At 43.5% G+C, this 12,653-nt stretch overlaps 1 protein-coding gene across 1 annotated transcript; it reads left to right on the plus strand.

Moving 5' to 3' along the window:
• Positions 1–3,569: 3,569 nt before the first annotated feature.
• Positions 3,570–11,277, plus strand: LOC137381086 (probable G-protein coupled receptor 139). Its single transcript, XM_068053474.1, has 3 exons — positions 3,570–3,643; positions 3,737–3,882; positions 10,367–11,277. Exons 1-3 carry the CDS (start codon positions 3,570–3,572, stop codon positions 11,275–11,277), a joined length of 1,131 nt encoding a protein of 376 aa, XP_067909575.1.
• Positions 11,278–12,653: the final 1,376 nt, after the last annotated feature.

Genomic DNA, 12,653 nt, shown 5'->3' on the forward strand with positions numbered 1-12,653 from the left:
GGCATGGGATGCATGGAAAGTTGGCTGTCTGGATACAAAATTGGCTGGCCCATAGAAGTCAGAGGGTGGTAGTAGATGGAAAGTATTCAGCATGGAGCTCGGTGACCGGTGGTGTTCCACAAGAAGCTGTTCTGGGACCTCTGCTCTTTGTGATTTTTATAAATGACTTGGATGAGGAAGAGGAAGGCTGGGATAGCAAGTTTGCCGATGACACGAAGGTTGCTGGAGTTGTGGATAGTGTGGAAGGCTGTGCAGATTGCAACGGGACATTGACAGGATGCAGAGCTGGGCTGCGAAGTGGCAGATTAAGTTCAACCTGGAAAAGTGTGAACTGATTCATTTTGGAAGGTCGAATTTGATTGCGGAATACAGGCTTAAAACAGGATTCTTGGTAGAGTGGAGGAACAGAGGGATCTTGGGGTCCATGTCCATACATCGCTCAAAGTTGCCACCCAAGTTGATAGGGTTGTTAAGAAGGCGTATGGTGTGTTGGCTTTCATTAACAGTGGGATTGAGTTTACGAGCCGCGAGGTTATGCTGCAGCTCTCTAAGGCCCTGGGTCGACCACACTTGGAATATTGTGTTCAGTTCTGGTCGCCTCATTATAGGAAGGATGTGGAAGCTTTAGAGAGGGTGCAGAGGAGATTTACCTGGATGCTGCCTGGACTGGAGGGCATGTCCTACGAAGAAATATTGAGGGAGCTGGGGCTTTTCTCATTGGAGCGAAGAAGGATGAGAGGTGACTTGATAGAGGGGTACAAGATGATGAGAGGCATAGATAGAGTGGATAGTCAGAGACTTTTTCACAGGGTGGAAAGGGCTATCACCAGGGGGCATAATTTTAAGGTGATTGGAGGAAGGTTTCGGGGAGATGTCAGAGGTAGGTTCTTTACACAGAGAGTGGTGGGTGCGTGGAAGTCGCTGCCAGCGGTGGTAGTAGAAGCAGATACATTAGGGGCATTTAAGCGACTCTTGGATAGGTACATGGATGATAGTAGAATGAAGGGTAAGTAGTTTGTTTGATCTTATAGTAGGTTAAAGGTTCGGCACAACATCGTGGGCCGAAGGGCCTGTATTGTGCTGTACTGTTCTATGTTCTATGTTCTAAGTTCTATGTTCTATGTATTTACCTCGTGTCCAGAGCAGGAAAATCCTAACACATATTCACCTGAATTGCTTACTTCCTGTGGCTGAGCAATTTTTCCCAGAGATGCAATGTGGTTTTGGACTTTCTAGAGGATCCTCTGGCATGGTCTTTGTTGCTGAACAAATGCGGGAAAAATGTCGAGACCAAGAGCCAGGAACTCATTCTTGCATTCATCGACCAGACCAAAGCACTTGATTCGGTAAATAATGAGGTTGTGTGGATTGTGCCCCATAGATATGGATGTTCAAGATATGTCATTGCAATCCTGCAATTGTTCCATGAAGATATGATTTCAACTGTCTTGAGTGGGAGATCGGAAACAGATGCCGTCAAAATCCGCACCTGGGTGAAGCAAGGTTGTGTGATAGCCCCCATACTATTTACAATCTATCGGAAAGTGGCTATTCACCACGTGAAAGATCAGCTGCACTCTGGTGTGAGTACTAAATACTGCGTAGCTAGAAAACTCTTTAATTTCAGTTGCTTCCGTGCCAAATCTCGACTTAGCACCATACTCATACATGATCTAGTTTGCCAGCGAATGCAGTGTTGTTGCTCACTCTGCAGCAGATTTGCAAGCTGCTCTCGAACTCTTCAATTCTTCATACAGGAGACTCAGCCTGTCCTTCAATGTTGTCAAAACAAAACTGACAAATCAACCCCACCTGATAAGCCAATTATTCCATCTTCCATATATGTTGAAGAAGAGACTTTGGAATATGTTGACCACTTCCCATAACTTTGCAGCCAACTCTCTCAGAAGGCCACCATTGATGAGGATATACAACACCGGATCAGTTGTGCCAGCTCAGCCTTCGACAAAATATGGCAGAGGTTTTTGACAGCAAAGACCTCTGCAAGTCAACTGAAGTCCGAATGTACAGAGCAGTTGCTGTCACCACTCTCCCATTCTCCTGGACTCTGTATCAGCGACACATAAGAGTACGAGAGAAATTCCATCAGTAATACTTCTGCCGCATCCTCCATATTCTGTCGAACAAACGCTACTGCCCTTCTTCAAGCCAGTTCCACAAGAAAACAAGCAAAACCAACTTCGATGGTCTAGGCACATTGTTTGGATGGCCAAAAACCGTCTGCTCCACTTGGTCCTGTTTTCGGAAATCTCAAATTACCAGTTTTACAGGGAACAACAAAGAAAACACTTCAAAAACACTGTGAAGCTTTGATGAGCAGCAGCACAGCATTGACATTGATGACCGGGAGGAGCTTGAAGCCAATCTTTCAAAATGGCGACAACTTATCCAACAAGCTGCATCATTATGTGTGTCCAAACGGCTTAATGATGATGCAGATCAGCGGCAGAAAAGGAAAGAAAAGAAAGCAAATGGTGCACTCCGAATCCCACTACCTCATGGGACGTGCTGCGTCATGTGCCCAAAGATCTGCAGGTCGAGAACTGGTCTGTCCAGTCACCTGAAGACGACGGCAGAAACTAATGACCTTGACTACACGTCATACTCCAATCGAGGGACACCCGACGACAAGTGTCCGGTTATCTCTCCCCCTCCCTGATGTTATGCAGTTTCTGCAGTTCGGCTTCCAGGTTAGTAATCCTGATCGTGAATTCCTCCAGCTGTTTGTAATTTTTCCAACCGTCTTTTTTTCCTGGATCGATTGGCGTCCATGCGATCCCAAATTCCACAGCTGCAACACAACATCTGTCTTGCCATTGTTACTTATTTTATTTAGTTAATTTAATTTCTTTATTTGTTAATGTTGAATAATTCTAATCTATACAACAATTGACTGTGCTTATTAAATGCACTAACCAGCTACAACAAAGACTTATACGTTTCTTAATTACACAGATGTGTATTTTAGGCGTTTATCTTAAAGCTGTAGTTCGTTTTGGTTATAGACCTTCCCTAACCCCGGTGTCCTTAGCTGGCTATTTACACAGTGTCCCTTACACTAAGCACTTACCGGCCAATAAACTTACTAGTTTCCTGTGATGTCACTATTATTTTTCGCTCAATTTCTTCACACTGATCGTGCGTTGGCTCACAGCAGCCCAAAATGTTGTCCTGTCCCGTTGCAACCAAGTCTCTCACGCATGTCCGCTCCGACTCCCACGTAGATTAGACTGCACGTCGATCCTCGGGCTTTATTTTATAAGTGCTCCGCGCGCCCTACTGTCTCCTGCGCGTGTTCTCCGACTCCCAGATCGGGTAGAAAAACAAGGGAAAAAAGATGGACTGCTCAAATTACAAAGGAATTCACTTGCTCTCCATTGCAAACAAAATCTTAGCAAGGTCATTACCAAGCAGACATTTACGAGCAATTGCTGAGGATACGCTCTCTGGAATTCAGTGTGGGTTTTGGCTAAGCAGAGGAACCATGGATATGGTCGTTGTACTGTGACAGAACCAAGAAAAATGCAGAGAACAGAATAACGGCCTATATGTGTCCTTGCTGGAACTCGCACTGCTCTTGTATACCACCAGCTGTACAAAAACTGCAGATTGGGTTGCCCAGGTAAGTTCCTGAATATACTCCGACAACTGCATTTAGGACATAAACATCAGTTGAAACCGAATGAAACTCTAACTGCTTCTATGTCTACATTAGGGTAAAACAATTGAGCGTTGTTGCATTTACCATCTTTCAAGTGTTCTTCATCATTATGTTTCAGGAGGCCAAGAGAGATTTGACGCAACCGCTTCTGATCCGATGGCGGTCTTTTCAATCTGCAACCAATATTGGCACTTGCAAAAGTAACAGGATCGCACATGTTGGCACTTCAACTTCGAGTCATAGAGAGATACAGCAACGAAACAGGCCCTTCGGCCCACCGAGTCTGTGCCGACAACAACTACCCATTTATACTAATCCTACATTAACCCCACGTTCCCTATCACACCCCCAGCATTCTCCTATCACCACTAGGGATAATTTAACTATCAAGCTGCAGGCCTGCAGCTGTGGAAGGAAACCCACGTGGTCACAGTGAGAACTTGCAAACTCCGCACAGGCAGTACCCAGAACCAAACCCGAGTCGCTGGAGATGTGAGGTTGCGGTGCTAACTGCTGCACCACGGTGCCGCCCTTAACTATGCACTGCTCCCATATTCCCTACCACATCCACAATTTCCCTCAATATTCCTACCACCGACCTATACTAGGGGCAATTTACAATGGCCAATTTACCTATCAACCTGCAAGTCTTTTGGCTGTAGGAGGAAATTTGCTGATAATTGTGCCCTTTTTCCCAGACACAGGAAGCAGGGAAGCTCATCGTGAACAGTTACCAGAATTAGCAAAGGTATTCGGCGGTACCATCAGCCTGAATAAAACAGAAGTGTTGTTCTAAACTCCACCCCGTGAAAATTATAATGTATCACTGATCAATACCGATGACGGAGGTCTTAACACTGTTGAGCAAGTTGACATATCTGGGCTGCGTTATTTCAAATGATGCCTCCATCAGCAAAGATATTGACAATCGCTTGGCCAAAGCCAAGATCTCTTTTGGTCGCCTCTCTAAACGTGTCTAGATAAATCATTCCTTGCACATTTCCATGGCAATCTATTTGTCCAGAACTGTTGTTATCACGAGCCTCCTTCGTACATGGCTCAGAATCTAGCATCCTGTACAGTAGACTTATTAAGCTAGTTGAAACATCCTTCAATGCTGCTGACGCTCCTTCATGAATATAAAACGGCAGGACTACACTCCAAATATTGAATTCCTTAGAAGAGGAAAGTTCCCCAATATTGAAAGCATTCTCCTACATTGACAGCTGCGCTAGACACGGCATGGAGGACATCAGAATGCCAAATGCATTTCTGTATGGAGAACTTTGCCTCGGGAAGCAGAATTGATGTGTTGCATGAAAACGGTTCAAAGACCGGCTAAAGAATCAACTCCCCTTGACTGACATTGAACAACAGAAGTGGGGGCAGTAGGCTGCTGACCAGAACAATTGGCGCTCAAAAATCAGGAATACTGCATGCATGTTTGAGTCCCTAAAACGCGAAGCTGAGGGAGAGAAGCGTTGAAAACGGAAGGATGCTGTTTCAGCACGGGCTCCCCAAGGTCAAGCATTCCTGTGCCCAAAATGCTCAAGAGCCTCCAGATCTAGAATTGGGCGGTTTTGCCACCAGCGAGCATTCCAGCAACCTTCGAGTGAAATCTTCCCTTGATGTTCGTCTGCGAAGAACGAGCCATCGTCAGCATTAGTTGCACCTACTCTTTCTCATATTATTCAAATAATTGAATAAGGTTGGTCAATTATGACCTTCCTTTCATAATATATAGTGACTACTCTTTATTATATTATATCTTTCTAGCTTTTTTATCTGTTACATGTTTGAATAAGGATTCAATTGTCGTTCCAACCACTGCAGTTATGTTAACTAATCTAATGTGTCATGTACTTGTTCTATCTTTTGTTTCAAATGTAGTACTCACATTAGTCGTCCGCCAGTCTTCTGGAACCAATGCCTATTCTGAAGATTATTAATGAGCAAGTGATCTTGCCACTGCTATTTCATCCCTACAGGTTTTTTTTAGAATGTATCTGGCAGGGAAGTATGTTGTGAAGTTGACATAAGGAGTTTGCAGACTGATATAGATAGGTTGAGTGTGTGGGAAAAAATCTGGCAGATGGAGGATAATGTGGGAAAATGTGAAGTTGTTCACTTTGGCAAGAATAATAATGATAAATAAACAAGGTATACTTAAACGAAGCACGACTGCAGAATTTCGAGGTGCAGAGGGATTTAGGTGTTCTCGTGCAGAAGTAACAAAAAGTTAGTATGCATGTATAGCAGGTAATAAAGAATGCTAATGAATGCTAACCGTTATTACGAGAGGAATTGAACATAAAAGTAAGGATGTTATGCTTCAGATATGCAGGGCATTGGTGAGACCACATCTTAAATACTCTGTGCAATCTTATTCTCCTTACTTAAGAAAGGATGTAAATGCGTTGGAGGCAGTTCAGAGGACGTTTATAGACTGATATGTGTTGTCTGACGAGGAAAGCTTGGACAGACTGGTCTTGCTTTTACTGGAGTTTAGATGAGTGAGGAGACTTGATTGAAATTTATAAGATCCTGACCGGTCTTGACAATGTGGATGTGGAGAGGATGTTTCCCCTGTGGGTGAGTCCAGTATAGGGGGCACGGTTTTTACATTAGGGGTCGCCCTTTTAGGACAGAAATGAGGAAATTTCTTTCTCTCAGAGGGTTGTGCGACTTTGGAACTCTCTGCCTCAGAAGGTGTGGAGGTCTGGTCATGGATATTTTTAAGGAGGAGGTAGATATATTCTTCTCTGGCAATGAAATCAACAGTTATCGGGGTAGAAGGGAGCGTGGAATTCGAAACACAAACAGATCAGCCATGGTATTATTGAATGGTGGAGCAGGCTCGAGGGGCAGAATGGCCTACTTCTGCTCCTAATTTTTATGTTCGTATGCTCGTAATTCATCTGAGCCAGGGAGTTTACCCTGTCTTTGATGACTTTACCAAATAACTTCTCCCTCTCTAGCTTAAATGTTTTCAACTTTATTTGTTGAATTTATTCACTCATATTTGAACGTTTAGCTCCTCCCATCAGAGATATTCCTTCCTTTTTCAGACGCTGAATTCTCAACGACTGGTTCATTCTAACCCCACTACCCCATAATATGCGTGCCTACCTAAATTGTTGTGCTTGCAGGTGGCCTGCAGAAGTCCATTTGCACTTCTTCACTTCGATTTCACCGGATTGGCTGTTTTCTGATAGCTACTTTAATCCCACTAACTTCCTTAGCTACCTTGATTATAAATTCTCCCACTATGCTTCCTGGAATGACTCTGTTCCTTTCTCCCAGTTTCTTCATCACCGTTCCGTCTGGCCCAGTGTTGCTTTCTACCTTCCACACAACTGCTTCTGAAATGGCCTCAGCATTGCTCAGCCGAGGATTCCCCTCCACTGTGGCTAATATGACCCTCGATCGTGTCCAACCCATGATGTGCAATCAACACAAAGCTTTGACTTGTTTTTGTTTTCAAGGGGAGGAGCAAAGCTTTCTCAAATGCGTCAGCTTGCTTAACTCTTTTTGAAATTTTTCCTCAATGGGTGAAAAAAATCATTTTAAGCCTGTATTTCCAACCTTTTAGATATTTTTGTTTTCAGGATTGACAAGAACACAAATAACTAGTAACATTATCATATTTAAACGAAATTTTTTTGAATACAACCATCGACATGCCTACAACCAAATTCTTAACGTCAGCCTCTTAAACATCCTTTCAACAGACAATGTTTAATATTTCCTGATTTTTTAAAATTTCTAACTCCTGAACCTTTTTTTACCCCTCTTTTTCTACCAGCTGTTCTCACTCCTAGATTATTTGATCGCTATCCTTGACGGCCTTGTTGTGTTCCAAGGCACACAAATATATGTCATACGACAGAAGGTCCGAAATCTTCCTGACCTTCACTCGCTCTTGAATGAAACCAATCACGTACCCAAATATGGCACGTTCATTTTGACGGATGCTTTGTTTTGAGCCTCGGAATGAGGTATTTCTTAAACTGAGAGGCTAATGATCTCATTTTAATGCAACCAGTTACCATGGTTTGTAATGATCCTGCAAAACCTCCTACTGATATTGTTCGCCTGAAAACCCACACTAAGATCGCTTTTTATTAAGTAGTCCTGTTTGGTTTCATCCAATCTGGGTCGCCATTGAAGGTCTAGCACAGACAATTAATACAATCCTATGAGAGTAAATCAGTGAATGCATAAAAATACATGATTAATAATTCCAGAAAGTTCATTGACAGTAAATAATGTTTCGCAATTAAAGTATAATTATAATTTAGCTGGCGAATATGACCTGACAGCTCTAGCAGGTATGCTTGCTGATTGAGCTTGGCGGCAGAGTGATGCAATACTCACTCTTTCCGGTAGGTGGAGGACTTTGCATTATCTCCGATGTCATCCAATGTTTCTTTGCACTGAAACTTTAAATATTGCAGCTTTTAACCCCCCGATGGCCATCACACCACCTCAGAGTCAGGCTGTTGTTAATTTAATCATTTGCTTTCGCTGTTGTTAAGTGAATTTAATTAGTTCTTAATCATGCTTTGCTCTTACGGCCAATTGGGCTCCGTTCCTCAGGCAAAAAATAAAAACAAATACAATGGAGTAGTTTCATACTGAGTCTTAATCTCATCTTAAACAAGCTATCCATTCAGTAAAGACTAACTCTCGAGGTCCATGCAATACCTTTCCATGGGCTTCATCAGTGATCCCAGAAGATATCATTTTTTGAGCAAATTTAGCTGATGTTGAATTATACATTTAAAATGAAAATAAATTTATATTTAAATGAAAACCTGTACTTACTAATAATTATGTTTTCGTTAATTATAACTTGCTCAATATTCATTACTTTAGCAGTGATTTAATTAATACAGAATGCAAAATTGTCAAGTGTTAATATCAAGATTTTTGATCCGTTTCTGGGATGTGTGCGTCACTGGCTATGCCAACATTTATTGCCCATCCCTAATTGCTGTTGAACTGATTGACATAATGGACCATTTCAGAGAGCAATTAAGAGTCAACCACAGGGTGTGGAGTTATAGATTGGCCAAACCAGTTAAGGACAGCAGATTTCCTTCCGTAAAAGACAGCAGTGAACCAGATGGTTGTCTTTACAACAATCGGCATTAGACTAGTTTTTATGTGATTTCACATTTTACGATGTATCATAGTGGGATTGGGACTCACGTCCCCGAGAGAACTAGTTTAGTGACAGTACCAGCACGCCACTGCCTCGCCCATGCTAATGCATGTGCTACTAAATGCAGTACATAAATAATCAAGTCAAACGAAAATCTAACTACACAAATCTACGTACACCTGAGCTTCTGGTCACTTATGATTTCAATTCAATTTCCACATCCTACTCTGAGATCTCTAACCTTGATCTCCTGAAATCAATAAGGAATAGTGCTGCATTTTTCAATTAGTCATTATATTGTTGGTCGGACTAATGGTGGATGTCTGAAACAGCGTCACTGGGAGTGGAGGAGGGTGAGCTAGTGCTTGGGAGCTGGATGTCAGACCCCCAAGCCGGGGGAGGGGTCGCGTATCCGACATCATTTTCCGATTCCGGTTAGTGGAAGAAGTCAGGGGCAGTGTCTGATCCAAGACAGGATGTGGGAACGTAATTCCGAAAGCTTCCAAATCCCGGAGGGTGGTCTGGCCAGGGGAGAGCTGGTCTGAGCCTGGAAGGAGGCCCAATCCAGGGATAGGAGTCATATCTCAGGGGTGATGAGTCCGATCCTACAGAAGTTGGGACGCCAGTGTGAAGGAGTCCAATCCCGAGGGAGCAGTTCATACCAGTAGCAGGTAACTGTCCTGATTGCAGTCACAGTTTTCATGATATGTCACTTGTGTTATAACAGTGAAAAGTGTAAAATGAATTAAATCAGAGGCATCCGGCCTCATAAAAACATTTAAGTTTCAACCCGCCTACTGGGAACGCTTGTTTGTCCCCTTTCCAGATTCTGCTGAACCCAGAAGTGAGCTCAAGAGAGATGAGTTGGGGTCCAGGTTGAGGTTTTTAATCCTTAACATGTAACCCACTCCCAATCCATCTAACTTTGATGCTAAAATCATAGGATAATAGAACGTGTAACGCACAGAAAGAGGGCACTTGGGCCATCGTGTCTATAGGGGTCGAAAAACGATCCGCCCATTCTAATCCCACCTTCCAGCATTTGGACCGTAGCCCTGCAGATTAGGGCGGTTCAGTTGCATATCCAGACTGCTTTTGAATGCGTTGAGGGTTTCTGCCTCAACTACGCTTTCAGTCAGTGTGTTTCAGATCATTACCACCCCTCTGGGTGAAATAGATTTTCCTCATCTCCCGTTAACTTTTTTACCAATCACTTTAAATCTATGCCCCCTCCTCACTCACGAAGGTAAATAGGCACGTCACCTCCGCTCTATCCAGGCCCCTCAAAATGTTGTACATTTCAGTCAGATCTCCCCTCAGCCTTCTCTGTTCCAAGGAGAACAACCCCAGTCTATCCAGTCTTTCCTCATAGCTTCATTTTTTCCAATCCTGTCAACATCCTGGCAAATCTCCTCTGTACCCTCTCTAGTACAAATCCTATCCTTACTGCCTGGGTCAGACATGGAGAATGTTTGGTCAGTAATTTCCAGTCTTCTGTTCCCTTTTCTGTCTTACAGTTAATTTACTGGCGATTGTGATCCTGTCCCGGGGAAAATGTGGCCTCTCCACCTGCACCACACGCTATCTGGTGGCCATGGCAACGGCGGATCTGTTGGTCATTCTCACTGAAGTCATACTATTCAGGATTGGTTATTATTATTTCCTGGGATCTTTCCTGCACATCACCCCTGTGTGTAGTCTTATCGGTGCCCTGATATGTGCAGCGACAGACTGTTCTGTGTGGTTCACTGTCACTTTCTCCTTTGATCGATTTGTGGCCATTTGTTGCCAGAAGCTGAAAACGAAATATTGCACAAAGAAAACTGCAGCTGTGATTCTAGCAACAGCCTGCATTCTGCTCTGTTTAAGAAATTCTCCCTTCTATTTTGCATATGAACCTAGAGAAATAATCGACAATGTGCCATGGGGCTGTTCTACAAAACTAAGCTATTTTACTGATCCCGGATGGGTGGGATTTGATTGGTTTGATGTAGTTTTAACACCATTGCTCCCATTTGCTTTAATTTTGTTGCTCAATGCTCTGACAGTCAGACACATTTTAGTGGTCAGCCGTGTCCGTAAGGAACTGAGGGGTCGGAACAAAGGAGAGAATCACAGTGACCCAGAAATGGAGAGCAGAAGGAAGTCTGTGATTTTACTCTTCACCATATCTGGCAGCTTCATACTTCTGTGGCTGGTAAATGTTATAGAATTCTTATATTATAACATTGCAGGGACAAATAACAATTATTACAATGATTCCCAGTATATCTTTCAACAAGTCGGATGGATGCTTCAGGTTTTAAGTTGCTGCACAAACACGTTTATTTATGGTGTGACACAGTCCAAGTTCAGAGAGCAGGTCAAGACCGTGGTGAAATATCCAGTCGCATTAATTATTCAATCAATGAATAAACAACACAATTGAGAGCAGCCAAAAGGCGGATCCTAGTGTTTCCAAACCATGAATATAATATTTGTCCCAGCCTTCAATCAACTGAATGATACCAGGAAACGTTGGGGATGTGTAAGTACCCCTAGTTTTGGGATCGGGGTCGGGGTGGTGGTGGGAGGAGTAAGGAGGCAGGAGGAATTTCTGAACACCCGCCGCAGGACAGATTGCGAAACTGCGGCCACAGTCTCGACTCTAACTCCACTGGTTCGATTTTGAGCACCTCACATCTACTCAGAAGAAAAATGCTCTTGGAAAAGCCAAAATGCTGCACTTGCTGGATATCTTCTAGTGTGAGTTGATTATTTTTCTTTTGGAGACTCTTTAATGAGCTTATCTCCCTTCCATTCTTTCCACCTGTTACTGCTATCTCTCTCTCTCCCTGCACCAGCAGGTGATGGGCGGGAGATACACGTCTGGACGAGTGCAGCTGAGGGGCTCGGGCAGGGACATGGGACCCTGGGTGAGGCAGTGGACCCGGGCTCTGCACAGTAGCCGTAATCCCAGGACGCCTCAGCTTGGTGGCTGCTGGTCTGGAGTGGGCCATGTTTCTTCCTGGCTGGCCTGTCAGCTGATACTGTTAACCGTTTCCTCTCCTCATGTTCTGTGCCTCTGGTCTTGAAATTTGCATCATCACACCTCTGATAAAAAGAAATACGACCCTTAACCTGGTATTTACTTCACATGCACCATTCTAGTGCTAACCCCTTTCCCCACCCATATTCCTATAATTTCTTGCAGCCTCACAAATCGAATGGCCATCATTCCCACAACATCATTTTGGAATCACTCTAGCCAAGTTTCCACCCCTTCCACAGTACTTGAAACAGCCTTTATCGAAGTCATATATGACACCTTTTATGGCTGCGACGAAAGTGAAGTATCCTTCGCCATCCTTCTCGACCTGTCTGCAACTTTTCGCATTGCTGACCACACCATCATCATCCAACGCCTCTCCACAGACGTCCATCTGGTTGGGACTGCTCTCACCTGATTCCATTCTTATCTATCTAATCGTAGCCATAGAATCGCGTGCAGTGGATATTCTTCCTTTCCCTACACCTTTACCTCTGGTGTCTTCCAAGGATTTATCCTCATCCCCCACGTATTTTTGTATACATGCTGCCCTTCAGCTACATTTTCTGATAGTACGCTGCTAATTTCCACACTTACGCTGAAAACATACAGCTCGAACGTACCACCACCACCTCTCTATTCATCTCTACTGTTAATAAATTATCAGACTGCTTATCTGACATCCAGCAATGGAAGAACAGAAATGTATTCCATTTAAATATTGGGAAGGCGGAACTTCTAAAAACAAAAACTCGGTTTCCAAGTCACTGACTACA

The sequence above is a fragment of the Heterodontus francisci genome, chromosome 21 (assembly GCF_036365525.1).
Source record: "Heterodontus francisci isolate sHetFra1 chromosome 21, sHetFra1.hap1, whole genome shotgun sequence".
Lineage (NCBI taxonomy): Eukaryota > Metazoa > Chordata > Chondrichthyes > Heterodontiformes > Heterodontidae > Heterodontus > Heterodontus francisci.

Excerpts from the sequence above, each read along its gene's own strand:
- LOC137381086 (XM_068053474.1), top strand. The coding sequence starts at position 3,570 with ATGTGTCCTTGCTGGAACTCGCACTGCTCTTGTATACCACCAGCTGTA. Across the intron at positions 3,644-3,736 it reads CTGCAGATTGGGTTGCCCAG|GGTAAAACAATTGAGCGTTG; the intron begins GTAAGTTCCTGA and ends TGTCTACATTAG. Across the intron at positions 3,883-10,366 it reads CAATATTGGCACTTGCAAAA|TTAATTTACTGGCGATTGTG; the intron begins GTAACAGGATCG and ends TCTGTCTTACAG.